At 37.4% G+C, this 12,199-nt stretch overlaps 1 protein-coding gene across 11 annotated transcripts in view; it reads left to right on the forward strand.

The window, feature by feature from the left end:
• DMD (dystrophin) overlaps positions 1-12,199 on the forward strand; it is a 1,187,916-nt gene that overhangs the window by 893,905 nt on the left and 281,812 nt on the right. For all 11 annotated transcript variants that reach the window (XM_071568723.1, XM_071569521.1, XM_071566241.1 and 8 more), the window contains one exon: positions 1,960-2,114. In XM_071568723.1, coding sequence (XP_071424824.1) covers positions 1,960-2,114 — 155 coding nt within the window. The remainder of the gene's footprint in view (positions 1-1,959; positions 2,115-12,199) is intronic.

Raw genomic sequence — 12,199 nt, forward strand, 5'->3', positions numbered from 1 at the left:
TCTGGGTAATTTTAAACAAAGAGAAAGGGAGAGTATAAGATGGGTAGACCTAGATGTAGAATAGGTGCTTGCTACAAAAGATTTCAAAACTTGAAATGATCATTACTGTAGAATTTAAAATTTTATTATATATACTATTATATTGGTGTAAATATTAGTATTTATGTGTTTAATGTACGTACCTGACAGGAAAGGAGCTCAGCTGGGAGACTATTTCCAAAACAACCACCTGTCTTTATCTTTCTCAAAGAAATAGTAGTGGTTTTCCACAAAATTGTCACCTCTCTTACTTAGCAGAGGGGAATGACTTCTTCTAGCACAAGGAAACCCAACTATAGCATGTTCAGATGGTTTTGGAGTTGGGGCTGGTACCCTCCTCCCAGTGTTTGGTGGGTAGAAAGGGAATCCCTTGTTCCAAACAGTCAAGTTGCTGTTTTAGTACCTGAGGTTTTCTGGTGCGCAGTCACTGAGTGTTCTGCCCTCTCAGGAAGGAATAATACAAGAAATAGAGACAATACATGTTTACAGTTTTAAATTATGGAGAGGTCCTAGAGATGTTGAAGTGGCTTTTTAAAAGGTAAGAGTTTGGGGATAAAATTAAACTCCCCCAAAACTCCATCTGGACTCTGTTCAAAGATCAAGTACATTTTCATCCCAGTCTTAATCAAAATAATTTTACAGACCTTCTGAGAGTAAATCATAAATGCATAAAATACTTAAAATTCATTTGTTTTTGCTTAGGATTTAGACTCTTTCATCGGGGATTACATATGTAAGTTCAGATTTCTGTGGAGAATTCCTTATCTGAGTCAAAACAAGATTTCAAAAGGAATACTGCTTTGGGAGAATGAGAGGAAAAAAGCTATTTTTTCTAACAGGCATTTCCCAATTTGTGTATGAAAGCACAACAATAAAGATGGTCAGACCTTATTGTTTATTTTTTTATCAATAGCTTCAAATGTTTGCACCCAACTTGCCATTTCTGTTTACAAATGCAAGTTTTTTCTACTTGAGTTGTCCATTTTATTGGCTAGTTGGAGTCTGCCTAGCACAAAAGAATAAGGAGACAATTGATCATCTTTGCTTTTTCATTTTGTTGGTACACATTATGGATTAAATATGCAGCTTGAGTGCATTTATATGAAAATTTGCTCTGAGAAAGAGAGTAGCAGGAAAGCTCCTGAGAGGTGGCTGCTGGCTGAACGAGTGGTCTGGATTTCCAACCTGCTCTTGTAGGGAGGCATCTGGCAGAGGTGGAGAGGAGAGAAGGAAAAGAGGAAAGGAGAAAAAAGGAAAGGAAAGGGGGAAACAAAGAATGACCAAGATTTGAAAAGCTTCCTTAATACTAAGAACTGTAAATTAGCATTATACAGATATTAATAGGTTTGCCAGAATTTTGGTGTATTGCAGATTTCGTGCTGTTCCAGTAGATGGCACTAATTACATAAACAATTTGCTAAAATGAACTAAATTGTAAGAAATAACTTTAAAGCACAGGTCTTAATTGTCCAAATCTCACTATCATTTCACTGTATAAAAAAAAGAAAATTAGTCAGAATATATTATTTCACTGTATTTCCTGTGTCAGTATAATTCAACATCACAAACAATCATGGTTTGCATAATGCACAATGCTGCATCCCTCTATTTGTGTCTCAGAAAAAATAAGAATCAATGTTCTAATCAGTGTTTATCATTTTGAGCTGTCATGTCTTATCCAGCATTTAGGAATTTTGTGCTCAGTTCTTTCAGAGTTTAGAGGTAGTCCTGTGGTCTTACAACTAAAAGAACTTAAAACATCGAATGATTGACCTCCATTACCAGTAAATCTGAGGAAGTATCTTGTTTTTTTTATATTGATGGTGTAAATTGTTCATCTCCTTCTCCAATAATCATCCAATGTATGTGATCCTTTTATGTTGCCCTGAGGGTTATTCTTTCTTTCTCTTTTTACTTCAGCAATTTTCAAAGGAAATACGGCAATGGCAAATAAATGTAGACGTGGCAAACGACGTGGCACTAAAGCTGCTCCGCGATTATTCGGCAGATGACACCAGGAAAGTCCAGCTGATGACAGATAACATTAATGCTGCATGGGCTGCCATTAATACAAGGTAGGATATGAATTCTGTTATTACATTTGTTGTTAAATTTCATTCCCATTCATCGTCCAGTCTTGGTTGGAGATTACAGAAGATACAACTTTTGCAAATTACACGACTAGACTGAAAAAGGATCACGAACCTTTTGTGAAAGTTTTTGGAAATATGTCTTTGGAATGCAGTTTAATTCTCTCAAATAAAATATCTCTTCCTACCAATTCTCCTCTGCTGTAAACAATTGCCAACAAGCTTCAGCTGATAGGTGATGTATTTTAAATATTTAAAATGCCTTCATATATCTGAGTTCCATCTCCACATTACAATCACAATAGTGATTTTGACTTATAAACCAAATCTGAAAATTACAGACATATCATATTGAAGCAGCTTCAAAGTAGAGATGTCATCCTGCACCTTTGAAGCAAATCTCTAATCAAGACAGTTTGTATTAAATCACTGACTGCATTCTTGATTACATTTCACAGTCTTTCAGTGTTTGGTTGAGATACCAATTCTTCACTACAAGAATTTTTTTTTTTTTTTCAGCTTGTCACCAAATTGTGAATCATCCAATATGCAATCTAATATATTAGAACATATTGCAATAAAAATTACTTTCTTTATAATAATAGAAGAGTTTTATATCAGTGCACATTAGATGAGATGTGTAAATATTATATGAAAGTTGTTTCAATCAGTATCTTGGATTAAGCTTTTCAGCTTATAACTGAAACCAGAAATTAATTAGATCTTAACATATTTTTAATTAGAGTCCATGAGCAAGGCCAGAAAAGTCAGTTTAGCTAAATATGCAGTAAATTCAGTAGATCTTGCATAATGGCAGTTACTTAAATCTCTGATAACTACAGAAATTTATTGCCACTTTTTATTTAATTTGATATTTGAATGAATGAGGCACTTTAACAGCATTTTTTCTGAAGCAGATTTACCACTGACTTAAGACCCTGTTCAAATGAGAGAAGGGATATTATTGATGTTCACTGAATGAAAGGCACACGATAATGTGAAAGCTTTTTATTTTTAACAAGAGCAATAACTAAACAGAATCTGGTATAAACATTCAATTAGTATCTGCTTGCATTTGCCCTGTTATTGTAGTAGGCCTTATAGCCCTATTAGTTGTAGGCATATTTGCAAGAAAACAATGTATTGCTCTCTGTGGTTTGAGAAGCAGTTTGAGTGGAACATCTACTCCTGGATGAAAAAGTCTGGGTGTCTAAAGCTCAAACCCATTCCCCATGAGTAGATAAAATCAGTAGCTCAGAAGGGTCAGATGGGAGAAACAAAGCAAAGAGCTGTATTTAGAACTACAGCCCCTGCTTGGTGAGAAGTCCAGGACATGTCTGTAGCTGCTGTGGATGCTCAGGTAGAAATTGTACCTAAGAGAGGATCTTTAAATCTGTTAATGCTTCGGGCACAAGCCCAGGTGTGTGTAACATTGCCCAATGTGAGAATTGCCATTCTTGCATGGACTCAGACAAATATTAGGCTGAGAGAGTACAAAATGTTCAAGACACATTCCTTGCAAGCTTCTACAAAATTCACAGACATTAGATGTGTCCTGGGTTGAGCTGGCAAAACACCAACTGTCCAGGACAGAGTGAAGAGGGTTCCTCCTCCCCCCAACCAGCCAAGGGAAAAAAAAGAGGGAGAGGAAAGAGAAACCCTCAAAACCAGGTTTATGCTGAAACTAACTACATGTATTTATACAGAGAAGAGAAAATTAAGAGGAAACTACAATATAACACACACTTACACAAGTTATATATAACAAGAAATAACCTCCCACTCCCCAATTAATACAAAGCCCATTACTCTAAATTCATAAGCACTCCAAAAGACACTCAGCAAGAAAGAGAAAGTATAACAACAAAAATGTTTCTACTTCCCTGAACTCAAACAAAATGCAAGCAGAGGCAACAGGAGCAGGGCCCAGCATAGTAGAGGAGCTGCTGTGATGGAACTGCCCAAGCCACTCCCACACACTGGATTTTACCCCCTTTGAGATGATGTAGTATGGGATGGAATACAATATTATTGGCTGGAAGAAGTCAGCTGTGAGCTGGCTCAGCCCAGCTTAAATCAGCTGACAATCTTAGGCCTAGCTGAACTTTAAAACCTAAGTTTAGGCCCACCTGGCTGAACCCATAACGAGATGTTAGGTGAATCACTGTAATAAATGTTTTATGTCTTAGAAAAGAGCTGTTTAGGTGACTGAGTTCACATTTCACTTTAAGAATTACAAAAGGATAAGAGCAAGCTTGGACATGTAATTTTGAAACTAGTGTTTCCTAGTTTTTGATTGTATGATGTTACTACCTTTCTAATACATTCTTAATTCAGTGTTTTGTATACAATTTTCATAAGATTTCTCATGGTTTGGGAACTTGAAAGAGAAGCATGCTGCAAACAGCAGTTGATGCCCTTCTCTAAGGGCTGGATCACAATTCTGTCTGTCTTTTGTGAGACTGATAAATGTGGACATTAGAAGGTGTCAAGTCAGCACAAGACCTCTACTGCAAGATTTTCTGCATGTGTAGATTTTTCAGGTTTCTTTCAAGCAGTGTCCAGGCCTTTTGCTCAGACAGCAGCTCCTGAGGGAGATCTTTAAAGAACATCCTGGGTTTCTGGAGGGATTTAGAAGCTGTGTAGATGTGAGACATAGGGCTGTGGTTTAGAGATGGGTTTGGCAGCACTGGGTTAACAGTTGGCCCAGATAATCTTAGAGGTCTTTTCCAACCTAAATAATTCTGTGATTCTTTTGTTAAACAGCCCTATGGAAAGAGATGGTGGAGTCTGTGGTACTTTGGATTACTTAAATACCAATTTGTTGTGGTTCCTTGTAGGATTTTCCACTTTGGTCCTTCTATGCTTCAGCTTTCAGGTTATTTCTTAGAGAAAAAAAATTGGGGTTTTATGGTTTTGGGGATCTTTTGAACTATAAAAGACTATTTATTGAGTATAAAGAAGATATTGAATTCTTTTGTCACTGTCTCCAAGAAGGGCTAGTCTTCCCCTGAGATAGGTATGCAATGATTTCACATATATCCATGTATGTTATTTTCATCTGGACCATGACTAGCTCTCTGATGACCTGGTGACCTCACAGTGATTCAGAAAAACATTTCAAATAATGTTCTTGACCATTTCTCCAGTACTTTGGAAACAGTTTTATCACTGTTTATGCATGTTTTAAGTGCCAAGAGCAAATACTCAGCTAAAGATTTAGCTTTCTGCTCTTTATATTGCTAATTTAAATGCTCTAATTAATTTGTGAATATTTTCCTTTAAAAATAAAACCTAAGAGGTGCTTGCATTGTTTTTCTTTTACCTCTCCTTAATATCAGAACGTGATAATAGCTGGGGACATGAGCACATTCCTGTTAATTCCTCTTTCCCTCTTGCTGGGAGGTTTCCTTTGGGGAGGGGGTTTGGTTGGTTTGGAGTTTCACCTGTTAGCTGGGGCGACCTCGGTGAGCCTGTTGTTGTTTCCTGTCACTATGTGCTATTTCATATTCTGTGTTAAGCTCTCCTCTTCTCTGTATAAATATAAAAACCTCACCGTGTTTAAAGCCTCGTTTCTGCTGTTTTCCCTCACTCTCCTGCTCTGGGAGTGGACTTTGTGACTGGGTACCAGGCAGTTGGCATTTTGCCAGCTCAAACTATAACAGTACATCAGTGTAAAAAAATCTGAAACCTGCATGTCCATGAACCAGGTTACTAAAACAAACAGGGAGACAAGCAGCAGTAAAATTCCACTTTGCCTGTTGATAACAGTCACCAAAGCAAGAACTTCAGTCATTAAGGCAACATCTGCTGGCTTGTGCTTTGTTTTGCCTAAGTGGATTTGCAGCTGATTGCTGCGTGTTTACCCTTTGCCTTACCGTTGTGTTTTATAACACTGAACTATAAAAAGCCCATTTTAGCTCCTTTAACAGCCGAGGTGGTGAATGCTTGATGGTTGCTTCGCTTTTTTTCAGTTGCCACTTTTTAATTTTTACTTTTGTTGTTGATACTGCAGAGATACACTTTAAAAGCACATGATGATCAGTTGGGCAAAATCCAGAGTGATTTGTAAACAGACGTCTCCCTCTTCTCGTTAGAAGCATTGACTTTCCAAGAAATAACTGTATTATTTAAGCTGAGGCAATTAAAAAGAAAGTGATTTGTATCGCTTGCATTGACAAAAATCTAACAGATGAACTGAAGTGGTCTCAAGAGCAAAAAAATATGCAATGATAGAAGCAACCATTAGAAATTTACTATATTAAAGAATGTTTGTTATGGTAGTATTACATTACTGCCTCATTTTGTGAGAACTCATATTTTATGTGAATTATTATATAAAAACATAAACAGTTTCTTAAATTTGCCTTTCCTGGGAATCCACCAAATGTGCTAAATATCACATGCTTAAATATAAAGGTAAAAAGGGACTTAGATCTTTCTTACCTGGAGTATATACCATGACAATAATTGCATAGCTTACTCTGAGAGTTAATATTCCAACTCACTCACTGCTGTCTAATAGACATCTTGGAATTTTCACATCACCCACCAGTTCCTGTGCTCAGTTTCAATGGAGCTCAGGCCACACAGTAGGTGTTGAGAGCTTCCACTGCTCAAGATGCTTTTTTTGGCTCCCGAGATAAGAGAGAGGACACACATCAATCAGAACATAAAAGTAACTTCCTTTTCCACATTACAGGGTGTGGACAGGGAAGAATCAATATATAATTACTTTTATGCTGTTGCCAGTTCAAGTTGTAGGTAGTTAGAGAGGAAGTGGCAAGGAGTTGTGTTTCTAAACCTATTTGAAAGACCCGAGATACCAACTCCCATATTTCATTAAGAATGGTGTTAATTCTCCAATGCAGCAATTTTGTAAATGCCTTGATTTTGCATGTCAGCTGGACAGTATGAAATATTAATGGCCAAACAAGTTTGGGATATAAACACTGCAAAATTATGATGCATATATATTTCTTATGTAAATGCACCATGTAACAGTTATTATAAGTGTGAAAAAGGTCATAATCTAGATTTGGTCTTTGAACAGCAAACTATTCCTTGTCATTTGTTGCTTGTTATAACAATGTTTTTAGAATGTAAACATTATCTGAACATGAAGTTTGTGAGTATAATTTTATTGCCTACACAAGAAGAGCTGAGTCATTCTGCTGGAGAAAGGTTTCCTTAATATGGTGTAACTGTCCTAGTACGACTTTGGTTTATGTTACTTGTGGAAGTCACCACATTTACGTTACAGTTGCAATGAATTCTGGGTGAGAAAAACTGCATTTACACATGAGCAATAGCCAGAAGTGTGAATTATTGAAATATACTGAGATTAGCTCAGTTGGTTAAAACCTGGTTGTAATAATGCCAAGGTTATGGGTTCAACCCCCTATGTGGGCCCTTGACTTATGAGTTGGACTTGATGATCCTTCTGGGTCCCTTCCAACTCAGAATAGTCTGTGATTCTGTGATACTGAAGATTCGTAATTGGTTTCAGTATCAGACCTGGGAGCCACCTTTGAAGAACTTATACACTCGTTCAGGCTTGGACTGCTCAAGTCAAGCAGCACAGAATTTGCAGTCTCCAAGCAAACTCATTCATTCCTTTCCTCTCATCTGTTGTTTTGGAGCTTTGCTGGCATTGCTAAAATCAGTGTAGATCCATGAGTATGAAGAGCTAATATAATTCTTTGTGCAGGCACACTTTCTTGGAGCACAGTGAAACAACTAAGTTGAAAATGTAAATGTAAGTGGCCATGGGAACCTTGTTTACGTGCAAGTCTGTTTACACCTCTGTGGCTCCAGTTGCTGTAGAGTTGTGTCTGTGTGGGTGTGAGCAACAAATCCTTGCAAATGTACAACTTCAGATGAAGATGACAGATGTCATTTCCTGGTGTAAATTTATGCCCCCTCGCCACTCCTGAGCCCTCCAGCCCCCACCCCCCAAACTGATGCCATGAATGGCCCTTCCCCCCAAAAACAGGACTCTGAGCCACGTTAGTGTAGGGTAAGATAAAAAGTAAAGGTCCTTTAATATCACAGGGCCTACAGCCCACAGGAATACAGGATGACATGCATGTGCCCCAGTTCTTGTTTCCATGGCTTTTATAATAAGATCCCTCCAATCATTGCTTTACACATTTCTCAGTCCAGCCCCAGTCCCACCCCCGGTCCAACCCCCTGGAATTGGGTCTGGGGTCATCAAGACCCTCTGTCTTCATCAGCTCTTCTTCCTCAGGCACACAAAGGTCTCTTGGAGTTCATCCAGTTCTGGCTTTTGGGTCACTCTGACCTGTGTTTATGTTTCATTCTGTGGACCTTCTGATATCCTTCAGCTCTACCTTGGAAAGGAGTCTAAACAAGATTAATTAACTAAAGGAATTTGAGCTCCCTGTTCTGGGACAGGGGTAGTGATAGAAAGGCATTAAACTTAAACTGTTAGAAATATTAACCCTCTAAAAATCCACAACTACTGTGTTCCTAAAATCTACAAAATGTGAAAATCAGAACAAAAACCCCTTTGGCACCAGTCCCCCCTTTAGAAACAGACAAAACTCAAAAATTTTGTCTGGGTTCTACTACTTAAACTTAGCATTACACTAAAAAAGACAATTTCCACTTTTATTATCACATTGCATTCATTTATTGACTTTTTTTGAAATAATTTTGCCAGGCTCAAGAAAGTAGAAAGACTCCTTCTTTAAAACCATTATGTCATGCTAAAACTTGTTATTTACAGCAATTTAGCAATAGATACTAATTTAAAATTGCAAAGACTGCTGGAAAATATTGTAATTGTAGAACAAGTCTTTTGTGTTGATAATAACATTTATCTTTGTTGCCTCTACTATTTAAAAATGTAAATTTTCATTCTAGATGATTGTCAGATGCTGTCTTTGAAAACTTTGCTTGATTTTAATTATTTAAAAACTTAAGTACTTTGACTTAATCACTAAAACTATTCACACTGAATGAAAAGGAGTGTCTACAGCCTCAGGTATCACAGCTGAGTCTGTGTCAAGGACCAAATTATTTCATATATCAGCATGTTTTCTCTGAAGAACTAATGTATCTCTGTTGACTGGTGTTTTGAAGAGAAGACTCAAAGTTTTCCAAAAAACATTTAGAACTGTTTTGGAAAGTCTGGATTTTATAAAAAATTCTCATGTCTTTCATATTAGACAAAAAAAAACCCCTTTAATTTTCATGAAACTAATTTGTCAGTACATCACTCCATGCTTCTCAGAAGCTAATCTGCAGCAGAGTTAGTAATATCAGCAAACTCTAACGAAAAGCTCTCTATTGGCTACTTGTGATGCCAAAATGTTAGGCCTTTTCTATTTAAAATATGGATATCTTTGAAGTTACCTAAGAGTTGTTTTCAGATAAGGGATAAAAGATTTTGGTGCTTTCTTTGTCCCGTTCTGTTGCTTTTATTTTAAACAAAAGAGTGCACGCTCAAAGAATCACTGTAAGGGTGGGAATGGCAAGGTTTAGGTGCTCTGATATATCTGTTGTTACTTATATCATCCTTTAATATATCCATTTTTAACAGCATACCTAAAAAGCCATTTGATGCAGACAGATTATGGCGATAGGTAAAAGAGAGGTTACCTATTTGAAGACATTCTTCTACTGTCTATACTCTCAAACAAATATTTAGGTACAAAATAGAATCTCAAGTTCATCAGCAATGACATTGCTTTGCAATTTTTTTCTTCCTAATGCTGCTAAAAATGATGAAATTTCATCCACGTATAGGAAAAAAATTATAAAAATACATGACTAAAACTGCCAGATGAAGCTCCTGTAATCAGATCTTGCAAGTCATCTTAGCTGCTTATATTCTAGTTTTAGCTTAGCTCTGCACTCAGCTGACCATATGTTTTTGTGCAGTACTGACATAAGTATGTGGATCCAAGACGAGACTTCAGTTGATGGTAGCAGGTATTTGTGGTTTGCTTTGTGAGAGGATGGTGCTGGGTACCTGATGCTTTCAAAATGCTGGTAGGATGCACTGAAAGCACAATGTTTCTCAGAATACTCTGTGACTCATCATTTCCACATTTGTGAACATATTCCTGTGCTTTTTGAGAAACTCTTTCAGGACTAAAAACAAAGGAAAGAGTTCTTGAGTTATTTCAGGAGAGGGTAACATCAGTAATAAAGTACTTGACAAAAAGGATCTATGGATCCTTGTGACTTCAGGGACATGTTTCTTAAAGTTTTTAACACCAGTCTGTATAACTTGTATTTTCCCACCACTCAAATATAACTATTCTAGTACCTTTATCACTTCCAGAAAGGCAACAGATCATCTGCAGGTCTGCTACATCCTCCCACACACAAACAGAAATGAACTCAAGCAAGAACTGTTGTTGTTTTTAAATTAAGTGGGTTTTTTCAGCTTGTCTGTCCCACAAAGGATTTGCTTAGGTATCTAGACACTGTGAATTTGGCTCATTGTGAGTTTAGTAGTTAAGGTTTTTAAATGTAATCTAATAGTAATGATGGAACTATAGACAATTTAAAAAGAGGATAGGACTGGCATTTTGCAAAGGGCCTTCAGCTTCCAATCCCGAGAGCAAGTTAACAATAAAAACTAAGCAGGAAAAGTGCAAGTAGAATCTTTGTGAGGCCATTCCTTACCAATCACAGCTGCTATTTCCGTTATTTTTTCAGTTTTTTGGTTTATATTTTGGTCTTGACTAAAACAGAATTCTGTTGCTTTCTTCAAACTTGAGGTGTGTTAAATGCTGTTTATTCCTTTCTGGTGAAAATGAGGACAGTTCTCATGTTGTTGTGAAATCCAACTGGACAAAATCAAAAAAGAGTTATGGCACAGAATTCTAAAAAGGGAGAACAGTTTTGTGGACAAAGCTGAATCATAACCAGAGCTTAATGTGGGCATTTCAAAGAAATACTCCACTTGAGAAATCCTCCTCTTCTGCATTTGCAGAAGATGCAGGAGGAGCAAGGTACTATGGCAGACTAAGGTTTTGTGAGAGAAAGAACAGAAATGTCAAATTTTGTTCCTACTCCATTAGAAGATTAAGACAAATGTATTGTTCTTTTTTTAAAGGTGAGGTTTTTTGGAAGTAATTAGTAAGTTTTAGTCTCTGTTTGAAAAAGAACTGAAGCTAATGCTTGTGCCCTGGAAGTCCAACCTTAAATCTATTTCCTATTAAGTCTGCAGATAAATTAACAAACTATAGCAAACTGATTATTGCTGTCATCCAAAGCTCATGGAACAAATTAATGTCTTTCCTTTCCCCTCAATAGACTTCTTATCAGACTTCATGTCCTTTAAAGCAAACTGAACAGAAATTAATAAAGCTGATGGACCAGCAGAGTGCCAGCAAAAAAGAATATGACCTTAGTTGTCATCTTTTGTTTGCATTGTTATTCTTGTGATAGCCTTGGGTTTTGTTTGGGTTTTTTTTTTTCCCTGGTGTTTTCCATGGATTTTTGTACAGCTTCTGCTCAGCTGCTGTTCAGGCAGTCTAAGCTTCCCTCTCACTGGCTTGTCAGTCATGCTTGAAACGGGGATAATTCCATCTGCCTGTTAAATGCTGAGTCTCTCTTTGGAAGATACCTCCAAATGTGTCAATTTGACACATTGCTGGCTTGCATTTTTGTTGTGTGGCTCTGTTTTAACTGGGGCTGAAATTTGAATCACATGTTTTTATATGAACTCACAAAGAAATGGACAAATGACAACAAGTTGGTGGATGAGGGGAAGGCTGTGGATGTGTCTATCTGGACTTCAGCAAGGCCTTTGATACTGTCTCCCATAATATACTCCTGAAAAAGCTGGTAGCCCATGGCTTGGACAAGTGTAGCCTCTCCTGGATTAAGAGCTGGCTGGAGGGTTGGGCCCAGAGAGTGCTGGTGAATGGAGCTGCATCCAGCTGTCGGCTGGTCACCAGTGGTGTTCCCCAGGGGTCTGCATTGGGTCCAGTCCTGTTTAACATCTTTATTGATGATTTCGATGTGGGGATTGAGTCCATCATCAGCAAATTTGCTGATGACACTAAGTTGGGAGGGAGTGTCGACCT

Source organism: Pithys albifrons, chromosome 1 (assembly GCF_047495875.1).
Source record: "Pithys albifrons albifrons isolate INPA30051 chromosome 1, PitAlb_v1, whole genome shotgun sequence".
Taxonomy (NCBI): Eukaryota; Metazoa; Chordata; class Aves; order Passeriformes; family Thamnophilidae; genus Pithys; species Pithys albifrons.